Below are 13,509 nucleotides of genomic sequence, written 5' to 3'. Positions count from 1 at the left end.
TATGATTGCATCAAATATAACCAATCCCACGATAAATTTCAAATTTCAAACAGTTATTGTTTGAATTATTCAAATTTCAGATATGGAATAATATCAAATTCTTACTTCAAATAGTAAAACCACGTTTAAGTCAATTTGAATAAATATTATTATATTCAGTTTGGTCTCATGATTTTTATAAACTGTTCTTTCACAGCGTTTTTTAACTTCAAAGATTGTATCTTTACATCGATAGTTGTCTTTCTAATTTTTTTTTAAAACTTTAATTTTCGTTTAGCTCAACCATGTATATGATTCTCAGACGTAATATAATTCCATATTGAATATTCCTATTCCACCATTATTAAAGAGCGTATAAAGTTGTCGATAACATCAAAATTCCAATATGATTTTAGATAGTGATCGGATTCGACTAGGATTCTCTACACTACAACATCATTTTTATGTAGCATCATGCCGTGTATTATAAAAAATCATAGGATCCATACATCGGATTACTGGATTTACGATCAACCAAAAAATTTGAGTGCATGCAATTAGAATTTATAATAGGAATGGTAATGTTAAATTTATAAAATTTAAAATACTTTTGTTTCAAATTTTTTTTAAAAAAAATACTTTAATTTATATTTGTAACGCCAAATTCGGGACTGCGACGTGTTCGAATACGAGAATGTTTCAAAGTGGTATGCGGACTTTGTGGACCTATAAATATCCTTTTCAATATTCTTCGCGTCTCCTCCTCCGTCTTGCGCTTCGATTCTGCGCTCTTTCCGAATCGAAGAAGAATCGATTGGTCGGTATTTGCTTTCCCTCTGTTTACAAGTTTAATGCGCGTAAGTACCACACTACCACATTCCACGCGAGAAACACAGCTGGGGATTGAAACCTTTTCTTTCTCATTCGTATGATTCAACTATCCTATTTTTTCTGGTAAGTTTGAACGAGATTTTTGATTTCATCCATGCGTCAAATGGGTTTTTTTATATGTTGTAATTGGGTGTGGATCCATGACCCATTTTGAAATATTGCAGAAAGTTCGAGTCTTTAATTTGTGTTTTATTCTGAATATATGCATTGAATCACAAACGTCAGATTCTGATTAGATGGTGTTTCTTTCTATTTAAAATTTTGTTCATTCGGGATGGGTTTGTTGTGATTTTGATAAATTATGATTTTATATGCGGGTCTGTCATCAATGTATAAGGATTTCAATTTAATGAATGATTAATTGATCGGAGTATATATAAATCGACGTCCCTTGTGTATGATGTAGCTTTTTTATTTATCGATTGACTGTGGTTCACCAGTTCTTATTTTAATTTTTTCCACAGCTGAATTTTGTTGTGTGATTGATATTTTGCCTTTGATAACTGTAATTTCTGTGTGTATCTAAGAACTTTTCCCCTTCGTTTTTAAAAGATTGAAGGGGCATTCTGGATTTAGTTTCTTTATGGCGAAATATAAACCAAAGAATGTTCTGATCACTGGAGCTGCTGGATTTATAGCGTCACATGTTGCAAATAGGCTAATTCGGAATTACCCGGAGTACCGAATAATTGTTCTTGATAAGCTAGCTTACTGCTCAAATTTTAAAAACCTTGAACCTTCCCGATCTTTTCCCAATTTTAAATTCGTAGAGGGAGATGTTTGTAGTGCTGACCTTGTGAAGTATATACTCGACACAGAGAACATCGACACTATTATGCACTTTGCCGCACAAACACATGTAGACAATTCATTTGGCAATAGTTTTGAGTTTATCAAGAACAATGTTTATGGTACTTGTGTACTTCTTGAAGCTTGCAAAGTTTTCGGGAAAATTAAGAGATTCGTCCATGTGAGCACTGATGAGGTCTATGGGGAGACGGATGAAAATGCAACTGTTGGTAACCATGAGGCTTCACAGCTCCTCCCAACAAACCCTTATTCTGCATCTAAAGCCGGGGCTGAAATGCTTGTTATGGCATATGGACGGTCATATGGTTTACCGGTTATAATCACGAGAGGAAACAATGTATATGGTCCCCACCAATTTCCTGAGAAGTTGGTCCCAAAATTTATTCTCTTAGCTATGAACGGAAAGCCCCTTCCAATTCACGGGGATGGATCCAATGTTAGAAGTTATCTTTATTGTGAAGATGTTGCCGAGGCTTTTGAGATCGTTCTTCACAGGGGTGAAGTGGGACATGTTTATAATGTTGGGACGGATGAGGAAAAGAGAGTTCTTGATGTAGCTACAGATATTTGTCGACTCTTTTCATTAGATCCTTCCGAAACAATAAAGTTTGTGGAGAATAGACCTTTTAATGATCAAAGATACTTCTTGGACACCCAAAAGCTGAAAAAATTGGGATGGTCGGAGCGAACTAAATGGGAAAACGGTCTGAGGAAAACTATGGAGTGGTATGTGAGAAATTTTGACTGGTGGGGTGACGTTTCTGCAGCATTACTCCCTCATCCTAGAATGCTTTCGTGCCATGTCACTGAGAAAGATCATCCCAATGCAGGGCGATGTAATGATAAAGAATCCACAAATGTACCCAAAAGTCGCCTTTGAATGATATTGTGATTTAGCATAACGTTGCGGTAGATATAAACTCAATTGTTGCTGGAGTGACGAAAATCTATTTAATTTGTGGATTCGTCCCCTGGAAAGGATTTTACTTGACCTAGCCCCTAGGTGTATACGTACCTCCTAATTGATTGTTTTGTTTAATGATTTTGCACAATTGTTGTTATATATTTGTAGTGGAAAATATACCAATGTACTTATTTCGCGATCATAAGTCTCATTTGTAGTATAAGAACATACATTTTAATGCAACGATCTTGCTATTATAAGCAGGTAAACTCAGTTCAGCTTCAAGGAAGAGCATATTCTAGACTAATTATCCCTCTAGTACTCACTGATCCGATGATAATTCATTTTTTACTGCTGTCAGTTTTGCTTGAACAATGGTTTAACCGAACTGGAAGTTCAAAGTTTTTACGCTCACAATCTTTATCTCATGAATTTACAATAAGGAAATACAACTGCTAGCGCTACTGAAAGCAAATAATCTCAAGTATCACTGAAATAACTCACAAAAATAATGATTTACTAATCTCCCAAACACACACACGGAGGGAATTGAACATTTAACAAGATAGTTATGTTAAGAAGATGATAGCAAATACATTACGTGTATTTCAAGGATTCAATCTTCATGGAGCAAGAGTTGCCCTAACTTCGAAGTAGTTTTGTTATTTTACATTGCATAAATGTCTGCAAACAAGAAACTGATCATCTTCAACTTTTTTCTTGCATGCCATGATCCAAGTGCACTTGGTAGAAGCGGGATATAAAACTTTTCCCATTACTAGGTCCTTTCCAACCACTGTCAACTGCAACACAAAGTTATAGGCTGCGTAAGTGTTGGGAGCGACAAATGAACTAGAGCATAGAGAAGCAAAAACTCAAGGTTTTGGTCCACGACTAATAACACGAAATGGGTATCATACACTAGTTGGAGAGGAGTTTGGTCCTGGCGAGAGTAGGGGTGATTGGGTTCAAGAAGGTTGACGACTGGGAGGAAGTTGTGAACATCGTATGTCTGAGATGACATAGGCTGATACTCTGAGCCTCCAGCTGCTGCAGGATTGATCAAGTTCATTTGCTGCTGTGCTCTCTCATTCTCAGCTATCTGGACCTTCAAATTATTTTCAAGTATATACAAATTTACATTTTCTTATCATTCCTAATTTCAAGTTTAAGAAACTATGTTGGTGCGTAACGGAGGCAAAAAGGCTTAGCTTTATGACCTTTGCTCGCAGATACATGTTAGCATTGTGCAGCTCCAGCTCCTGTTACAATATGATCAAATTCATGATTTGCCATAAATTTTCAGCATTATGATCTCAAAGCTAATCTCAATCTCAACTTTAATTAAAAATGAGAAAAATTACAATTTTAAACCCGTAAAAAAAGCATATAAAGGAAAATTTTGAAAAGAAAATATATTTAACATATTTATTTTTATTTAAGAAAGTGTGTAAACATCATTAAAAAAAACTAACAAAATTTTGAAATCCAAACGTAGAATTTTGAGATTAACTGAATGCAAAAAATATTTCGAAAATCAATAATATGCAAACATAGCAATCAAAAAATAGTATTCCACTACAAAACTTGAACATTTAGCACGAGGTAGATTTTTTTTTTTTGCTCCATGAATTTATGTATGTGCTTGTTTTTTAAGAAAATGATTTAAATAAAATGTATCAAAATAATTTTTTTTATTCACTAATTTGTAATATAAAGTCTAGCTAAAGTTCTACAACATTAATCACAAAAATACTTGAATTAAGTATAAGTCAATGAACAGAGATAGAGACACATACCCTCTTCTGCATAAGCTCTATCTCAGCAAATAGCAATTCATTCTGCAAAATTTCAACCATTTGACTTAAAAACAAATTTATTTTGAAAAAAAACAAATAATAAAATTCTTTTGTGAGCATGGCAAAAAAATTCAAATTTTATATTAACTTTGTCGCCACATTCCCAAATGCTTTTTTCTCAAATAAATTTTGATGCTGTTAATTGATTTTTCAAATAATAATAGTGTGTCATTAAAATTATAAAAGATATTATATTGTGATATAATATAATATTATAACAATATAATAAGGTATTTTATGGGAGAGATGAATCCATGAATTAAAAATAATAAGTTTTTACCTTCTTGGAACGGATTCTGCTGATAGCTTTCTCCACTTTGCTTTCAGTATTCTTCAGTTCTTTCAAAGACATGGAGCTAACACCATCCCCAAGAATTTGCCTAGAATACACACACACACAGACTCTCTTGATCAGATGTCTGAAAAAATCTTATTCATAAGTATATGTGTGTGTGTGTGTGCGCGCATATATAATCAGATGTCTGAAACAATCTATGTATATATATTACACCTGTTTGAAGTCTGTATCTCTCTTATTTGTCTGCGCAGCTTGGCGGCTTCTTGCTGGTAAAACTGGCAATTCAACAACCGATCATCACTTGTGGAAGGGGATCAAATTAATATTTAACAATTTTATCCAATATATATATATATATATATAATTTATGTTTTTGTTTTTTTCCCTTGAATTATTTAATTTGTTTAGTTTGGTTAGTAAACATTTCAATTAGATTTTCAAAACGAGAGCTTTTGAATGATCACCATCAATACATTACTTACTATTGTATAAAATAAAAAGTTCGTACATAATATATTTATTAATTTATTTTTTCACTTCTTTAGCCTGAATATTTGATAAGCATCATTTTATATAAATTCCAAACGGGTATTTATTTTTAATTTTTGTTTGATAAATGTTTTCATTAATAACATAGATATCTATTTATTTGTTTCTCAACAAATATTAAATAAAAAATTGACAAATTGAATATATAATTTCTTTAAAAAAGAGAGTTACCTGAGTGTTAGCTTCAGATGTTGACACAGTATTGGAGGGATCAGAGCTCGCTTTCTTGTACCTGTCAATAGTAGCCCTAACACTGCATCCACAAATTGTTAAGAAAAACATTTGATGTTTCTATTTCAATAAAAAATTTCAAAGTTCTTCTCTAAAAAATAGTAGTTAAATATAAAAAAATTTATGTGGTACAAAACTGTTGTGAAATTAATTATAAAAACCATTATGATTTTGATATTCTTAATCAGTGTAGATTCCAAGTTAGTATATATTCTTGAGGTTAAAGGTATTCTTAATTTATAACACAGACCATTTTGAACCATTTATAAATCTCATATGAATCATGATATATGCGAATTAACAAAGTTAGCCATGTAAAATTTGACAAGAATTAGGCCAATTCAGTACACTTTGAAAAAATAAACCTTGATCAGTCTGTAATTTTCTTTTATTAATCAAGAAAAGGTGAGGTAGTATAGGATTCCTTGCCAACCTAAAAAAGTCTCCTCTTCTTTAAAAACAAGACATAAATGTATAATCAACATCTCAGTCTCACAGAAACATCACAGTGAAAACACATACATGCACTTTCAGTCAGGACAAGTTGGGGGGAAAAACCTTAATTTCCTCGACAAACTGATTGGCTGCCCTCTGCCACGCTGGCGCAAGATCCCACAATATGATTGGCTCTAGCATCTTTGTTTCGTGATCTTGCCACGTGTACCCCCGCCCTTTTACCCCCAGGTTAATACCTCACATCAGGACCCCGATTGGATATTACCCACCTCGATTGATTCAAAATCCCGATAATGCTCTCATCCCTTCAGTTTCTCCACTTTATTACAGCATTTTTATATGGTTTTAAACGCATAAAAAATTTGCATTTCTTCACCTGTTTACTGAAATTCTATGTACATTTAGTAAGTCTTGTTTGTCTGTAATCTCTTCTTCTATAGAGTGTTGAGTGCATCAGTGATGCTGTCTGTTCATCAGAGCAGCCATTTTTTGCAAAATTTATTAAGTACTTAAATATTTCCCTTCTAATTAAAATTGAGCGGCATACATTAATTTAAGCCTTTTTTTCCATATCCCCTTTCTTGAAAGTTTTGGCAACAATGGGGTGTGGTAGTTTAATTTGCTTTATTTCCTTTCTATACTACAACCCCTTTTCTATTTCAAGAAACCCTTAACATTAATGTCTTTTTTGAAGAAACTGATCGGCCACTTTAGCCGTCTCATTTTTCATGCTTTCCCCTCTTCTTCCCATTTTTCTGAGCCAAAGAAGTTCTTTTTGAGCTTCAAAAGGTAGAGTTTGAGAGGGTAGAAAGAAAAGAAATCTTAGTAGAACAAATCCACCGGAATACAAAAAGGGTAATATTTTCACCTTTAGAGATAAAAAAGAAAAGGCTTTGGGGGAATGAAGGAGAAAACCGAAGAAAAGGGGGAATATGATGACAACCCGTCTCTCCTTGTCTTCAAGTGAAGAACTGAAATATCATGTCTGACATGACCAAAGATTCTATGGTTAATACACATCACTTTAGGCACAAATTGTTTCAAACCCTAACCACAGTCCCCATGCCCTAATCCTACTTCACTAGGGGTAAAACGGTGAAAATGGGAGATGCCCATCTTGCGAAAACGAGATATTATATGTTTGACCAACCTAAAATGGTGTGTTAACAAGTTTTTAGCTCCTGCACTTTCGAAATTCGAAACCCTATAGTGCTAATTTTTAGGTTTAAAAATGAGACTTTGATTTGTTGAAATGACGCGAGATTAAGTAAGGGTCAAGAAGAAAAAGGGAATGGGCAAATAGGAACTTGACAGCTCTGCAGATGAGTTTCTTGAGCTGACAGATGATATGTGGAGAAGATAGAAAGAAACAAAACATACAAAGATTACATACAAACATTCACTAGGAAACAGATTTTTAAGAAATTTTCGTGTATAATTTCTTGACCGTATAAGTACTCTAGAACTGTTAAATACATCACACTTCTATTTTTTGTTAATCACGACAGATCTTGGAGGCGTATCCAACAGGGAACTGAGAGATGGCACATAAAAGAAAGGAGAACGCAGTGGAACTCAGAAAGGAAAGACAGCAAAAAAGAAGCAAGAAAAACAAGTGAATCTGAAAATGGTGATGGAAGACTCGATCTTTAACCGCATAAAATTTATGTTTTAATTTTTATGTCAAAAAAGTTCCATGAATTTACATGACAGAAGGTTAGATTCGAGCAATATTCATGTGATCATCAAATCTAGCTTTCCAAAGAACCATCAAAACAGAGAAAAAAAGAGAGTAAGAAATAACAGTTCGAAACCTTTCCTAAAATTTTCTTGATGCCCAAAAAACACACAAATATAGAAAACTACGATCTTCTCTCAAATGCCAAGAAAACCAGACGGTGACCTAGATTCATGTGAATGCAACTTTAAAATGTTTTAAAAAAAAAAGATCAAGACATAAGATCGTAATCTTCAAAACAAAAAGCTTAAATTAAATGGCATAAAAAGGGTAAGAAAGAAAGAATATTTAACCTGTTATTAGCATATTCATACAGCCTTCCACGGCTTGAGAAGACAACAAGGGCAACTTCAGCATCACACAAAACAGACAACTCATAGGCCTTCTTAAGCAACCCATTTCTCCTTTTGCAGAAGGTGACCTGTCGATTCGTGGTGTTTTCAATCCTCTTGATCTCAATCTTTCCTCTCCCATTTTTCCTCAATGAATTCGATGACTCAGATTCTTGATTAGGAAACGCCATCCTCACGAAAGCTGAAATAAGCAAAACAAAATTGAATGCTTGTTCTTGAAAAGTTTATCAAGATTATAGCCTGGTTTAAGGAATGGTTCTATAAAACAGGAAAAAAAAAATTTAGAAGCATCCAAAATAAGCTAAACAAGATTTTTGTAGTCAATGGTTTGAATTAGTTTTAGTCACTAACCTGGTAAGGAAACTATGGAAGGGGGAGAAGAAGGGAAGCTAAAAGGGAGAGCATGAAATATTATAAGAGTTGTTGATTTTAATTTCTTGTCAATTTTACACTATGCCGTACAACAGTTGTGAACAGAAGTGTTGCAGAAAATGGAATTGAGTTGTTCCAGCGGGCAGGTATTTATAGCTAAAATATAGACTCCAACTACAGTCTTTCAATTTATTTTGTGTTGTGTGTATTCAGTATATGTACATAATACTCACTCAAATCAATTGGTTTCTAGATTTTTAACCTGTTTAGAATATACGGTGACTTTTCCAATTGAAATTATGGGGATGATGAACCGTTTCGTCCCGTGCCTCAAATAAGATTTCAACGTGAGGATTGATGGTTTTCACGGGCTGGTTTAACATTTTTTTAATGATTTTTATTGGTAAAATTTTGAAATTATGTTGAAATGTACTTAAATTCAACAAGAAAATGTAACTAAATAAGTTGATTAAATTGTTCATTGATCTGTTCTAAAAATTAATTTGACAAATTGGTTGTATCAAATGTAAAACTCTTTAGTCAAATAAAAATAATGTAAAACTCTTTAGCAAATCTAAAAGGAGAAACAAGAGGTATTATGTACAATAATAATTGGCTACGCACGTACTATGCGTCTATAACATAAATTTAAGGTAAACATGTTTTTGTCACTAATTATTTCCTCGTGAAATTAGATTTAGACATCAATATTTCACTCGAATATCTTTAACTTAGATAAAATTGAAACTTAGCTTACAACTATATATGATTATTCAAATAAATAAAATATGATCTTCATAGTTAAATATGTGAACGATACATAGGTTTCAAAAAGACTATATACGTATATATTTATTTATTTATTTGTAAATCAATTAATTTTTCGTTAAGTTTGTATATATATATATATATATTTAAAAAAAGGAATTTACTCTATGAAGCGCAAAAAGTACTAGATAATTAGGGATGTAATCGAGCCGAGCCGAGCCGAGCCGAACTCTTGAATGTTTGAGCTTGGTTCGTTTATAATCGAGCCGAGCTCGAGCTTTATTTAACGAATATATGCATGGCTCACGAGCTTATTCAAGCCTTTATCGAGCCTAAACAAGCTTAATAAATATGAATTATACATTTAAATTTTCATTAAATTAATTAAAAAATAAATTACATATTTAAAGAAAAATATATTATTCTTATTAAAATTTGTAAATTTATTATAATAAATAAATTTAATAGATTTTTCTATATATTTCATAAATAATATGCAAAATCAATAAATCAAATATCAAAACAATTATTTTTTCATCTAAAAGATTATTCATGAACTTACCAACAAACATGTTTACGAGCTAACGAGCAGAATACTGTAAAGCTTGAGTTTGGTTTATTTATCTTAACGAGCCTCATTAAACGAGCTTTTATCGAATCGAGCTTCGAATAGCTCACAAACGGTTTGGTTCGTTCACATCTCTATAGATAATCATTGAAGGTAGGAGAGAAGAGGGCATTGTTGTCCACTATATATATATATATATATATATATATTTTAAAAAAAGGAATTTATTCTATGAAGCGCAAAAAGTACTAGATAATCATTGAAGGTAGGAGAGAATAGGGCATTGTTGTCCACTTATTTTAAAAGCACATTAAACATCCATTTTCTCTAAGTATGGGAAAAAGGAGGAGAGATAATGAGATGTTCTTTTGGAAAGTGACTCTTAAAGTATTAATGGTATTGAATGAGGCCTTGGTTAGGTTACACTCAAACCATTACACAAAAAGCAGGTCTTTTGTGAGATGGTCTCACGAATCTTTCTCTGTGAGACGGGTCAACTCTATCGATATTCACAATAAAAAATAATACTCTTAACATAAAAAGTAATACTTTTCATTGACGACCCAAATAAGAGATCTGTCTCACAAAATACGACCCATGAGACCATCTCACACAAGTTTTTGTCTTACACAAATGGACTCATCAAGAAAACATATTTCAAAGAATTTTGGATAACTATTTTAAAAACGTAATAGTATGTTTCTTATGAGACGACCTCTGAGATTTTTATATGTGATACAGATCGATCCGATTCGTATTTGGATTACAAAATAATATTTTTGACATAAATATAATAATATTTCACGAGTTAGGTCGGATAAGAGGCATGTCTCATAAAATTGATTCGTGAGACGATCTCGTATTTGTAAAACGTTTTTAGAGTTTTATAAGTTAAAAAAGTTAAAACATGCGTTTAGACAAAATTTTTGTAAAAAGTTCATGAATTTTTTTTTTTAAAAAAATGTTCTCCAAATATAATTGTTAAAGAACAATTTAGAGGTATTTTTATGTTTTGAAAATAAAAAAGCGGATAAAACAGGTAACATTAAATCACAAACAAGAAAAAATGAGAAAAAAATTTATTATTATTTTTTGTAGCATAAATGTCCAAACACATCTTCAATTATTTTTAACTATAAAAATGTTTTAAAAGTAATTATCCAAACATATCCTTAAATATTTCATTTTTCCTTTTAAAACTTCACAAAACTCTTGTGAGACGGTCTCACGGATCAATTTCGTGGGTCGAATATCTTATTTGTGTCATCTTTGAAAAATATTACTTTTTATACTTAGAGTATTACATTTTATTGTGAATATCGGTAGGGTTGACCCGTCTCACAGATAAAAATTCGTGAGACGTCTTACAAGAGACTTACTCTTGAAACTTTGTATTTTATGAAATTTTATATTTTTATTATCCTCTATATGTATATTAGTTGGAGTTATGGCATTAATAATAATGTACTTGCATTAATTTAATGTCCCATACATACTTTCCATGCATTGATATTTAGTAAATTATATCGTCAATTTTGTGTGCTATTCAATTAATGAGCATGGACGATAATATGGTTGAGTTCATTACTTCTATATCTCGAACCAGGTGGATAGAAGCATTCGGTCTTTTTCATTTTTAGAAAGAAAAAAAAAACAAAAAAACAAGTTTATTTATAATTTGGAATATTTTTTTCTCTTAAAATCTGTACAAATTTTCAATGACAACGATTTAAACAAAGGAAAATTGCCAAAATGATATCAAAATTGACCAATTTTGGGTTTTGATTCTCTCTAAAAGTTGTAAAAATTGGGTCTTTGGTCTTTTGTCATATGTTGTCGGAGCACTGATAGTTCCGAACACTTCAGTCTTTTTCGGTGTGATATCAGATTTTTTGTAGTCATTTTATTATTTTTTAGTACCACATCAGCGCACAGACAAAAACCTAAGTTTTATGACCAAAACCTAATTTGATAATTTAAAGCATAAAAAATCAAAATATGGGAACTTAGATGAGAAATTAATTTGACTATTTTTCCCATTTAAATTATATCACGATAATCTTATGATATAATGAGATTTCAAGTTTAGTGAGACAAATAAATAGATTTTAAAATATTAAACATAAAATTTAAAAGAATATTAAAAAAACAATTGCCAGATTTTCTTGATTTCTTTTCAAATTTAATTCGTTAATTCCCCCTTCCATTCAGTCCCTTTTTACAAGCTACACGACCACAAAACTTTTGAAAAAAACACTCGATAACTTTATTTAAAATTAAATATGAAAAAATATGAATGCCGTTCAGTAATTTGGCATATTTATATTTTTCAGAGGGGCGACGTTACAAGACAAAAAAAGATGATGTGTCATCTAAAAACGATGAAATGCCGCAAAAAAATGTGTCCAATTCTACGTCAACACTCGAGCAAAAAACGATTAAAAATGTAAATTAATTAACTAAAACCGTGAAATAACTCATAATAAGACCAACAATGAAAAACGCGCAAATTACAAAACCAAAGGTGTAATTTTCTTCCCAAAATGTATTCTTAACAACTTGATTAAAAGATAAACCATGGTATGCTTATTTTATTTTTGTATGAGATAATACAGAATAATTATATGGTAATGTTAAAATTTTTTAAAATAAATAAAATAAAATAAAGAGCAACAAATAGTATTATATTATGTCAGTTAATTTTTAATCGCCAGAGAAATAAATTTTGGTGTATATATGACTACACTACGATGAAATATTTTTTATATTTCATATAAATCAAATATTACCGTAATTGGTTATGGTATGGATTCTTCCGGTGAGTGCGGATCCATTGACTGTTAAAAGATAAAACTTGAATTAATTATTGCAAATCCAACGATCGAAATATAAATAATATATATCGTATGTGATTTGCTTTTAATCAATCCTTGAAAGGTGTTAATGAAAATTGCAATTAACGAACTTAGTACTAACTGATATTAGAAACGTAAATGAACCGAATCAAGCTTAATATGAATAAATTTTAAGGTTCAAATTAGACATATTCGAGCTCGAGTTTATTTCGAGCATCAAAATTTTAATTTTTTTTTGCTCAAATTTGGTTCAAATTTGATAATTCGAATACAAATCAAATATTTTTTTGATCTGACTCAAAAAACTCGCGAACTGACTCGATTTGTTTACGCGGAAGAAATCTGAAATGTAACACGAGGTTTGGAAAAAGACATCGAAGATAGATATTTATTCTAAACGAGGTTATTCAAACGTGATGAATTTATCTTTTGACGGAAGTGTTCTCTTCATAGAGTATTGTTTCTGAAACATTGAAGTAATCTGTCTTTCACTTCTACCAAAATACTACTTTAATCAAAAACAAAAATCTCCCCCATTTTTCGGTGTAATAGTGCCCTTAACTTTTGCTGAACTAGAGCGGATGACAAAGGACCATTGTCTCGATAAGAAAAAATTATAATTTAAGTTTTATAAGTCCATATGTTTTTAGTTGTAAATCTTATAATTTGTCAAAGTTTTGTTTTTATCCAGTAACATAGATTTTTGTTTTGTTTTGGTTTTTTCCTCGAAATCACTAAATCCACAAAATATTGTTTATTTGAAACTAATACTCTCCTAGGTGGCTCACGTGACATTAATAAAACCTCTATTATAGGGATGACAATGGGTAGGGTATGGATCGGATTTCATACATCCATCCCCATTAGGGATGGCAATG

General features: G+C 31.5%; 2 protein-coding genes across 3 annotated transcripts; one reads left to right on the top strand and one right to left on the bottom strand.

Moving 5' to 3' along the window:
- The first annotated feature begins 705 nt into the window (after positions 1-705).
- On the top strand, positions 706-2,833 carry LOC142522854 (trifunctional UDP-glucose 4,6-dehydratase/UDP-4-keto-6-deoxy-D-glucose 3,5-epimerase/UDP-4-keto-L-rhamnose-reductase RHM3-like). Its single transcript, XM_075626427.1, has 2 exons — positions 706-933; positions 1,423-2,833. Exon 2 carries the CDS (start codon positions 1,454-1,456, stop codon positions 2,558-2,560), a length of 1,107 nt encoding a protein of 368 aa, XP_075482542.1. The 5' UTR covers positions 706-933; positions 1,423-1,453; the 3' UTR covers positions 2,561-2,833.
- A 249-nt stretch (positions 2,834-3,082) lies between these two features.
- LOC142522855 (agamous-like MADS-box protein MADS1) lies at positions 3,083-8,564 on the bottom strand. 2 transcript variants are annotated; one of them, XM_075626428.1, is made up of 9 exons: positions 8,420-8,564; positions 8,009-8,249; positions 5,462-5,543; positions 4,955-5,016; positions 4,724-4,823; positions 4,384-4,425; positions 3,805-3,846; positions 3,505-3,692; positions 3,083-3,387 (listed from the first exon to the last, which is right to left on the bottom strand). In XM_075626428.1, exons 2-9 carry the CDS (start codon positions 8,236-8,238, stop codon positions 3,384-3,386), a joined length of 750 nt encoding a protein of 249 aa, XP_075482543.1. In that variant the 5' UTR covers positions 8,239-8,249; positions 8,420-8,564; the 3' UTR covers positions 3,083-3,383. The 2 variants fall into 2 exon arrangements, with proteins under 2 accessions (XP_075482543.1, XP_075482544.1); XM_075626429.1 differs by having other exon boundaries at positions 3,505-3,686.
- Positions 8,565-13,509: the final 4,945 nt, after the last annotated feature.

The sequence above is a fragment of the Primulina tabacum genome, chromosome 13, assembly GCF_025594145.1.
Source record: "Primulina tabacum isolate GXHZ01 chromosome 13, ASM2559414v2, whole genome shotgun sequence".
Classification (NCBI taxonomy): Eukaryota; Viridiplantae; Streptophyta; class Magnoliopsida; order Lamiales; family Gesneriaceae; genus Primulina; species Primulina tabacum.
The sequence above is the reverse complement of the archived record's forward strand: the minus strand, read 5'-3'. Positions and strand labels throughout refer to the sequence as shown.

Bases quoted from the DNA above. Each gene is read 5' to 3' on its own strand.
- LOC142522854 (XM_075626427.1), top strand. From the start codon at position 1,454: ATGGCGAAATATAAACCAAAGAATGTTCTGATCACTGGAGCTGCTGGA.
- LOC142522855 (XM_075626428.1), bottom strand. From the start codon at position 8,238: ATGGCGTTTCCTAATCAAGAATCTGAGTCATCGAATTCATTGAGGAAA. The intron at 4,824-4,954 runs GTGTAATATATA...TGTGTATTCTAG, and splicing joins GAGATACAGACTTCAAACAG to GCAAATTCTTGGGGATGGTG. The intron at 3,693-3,804 runs GTCATAAAGCTA...AATAATTTGAAG, and splicing joins ACATGTATCTGCGAGCAAAG to GTCCAGATAGCTGAGAATGA.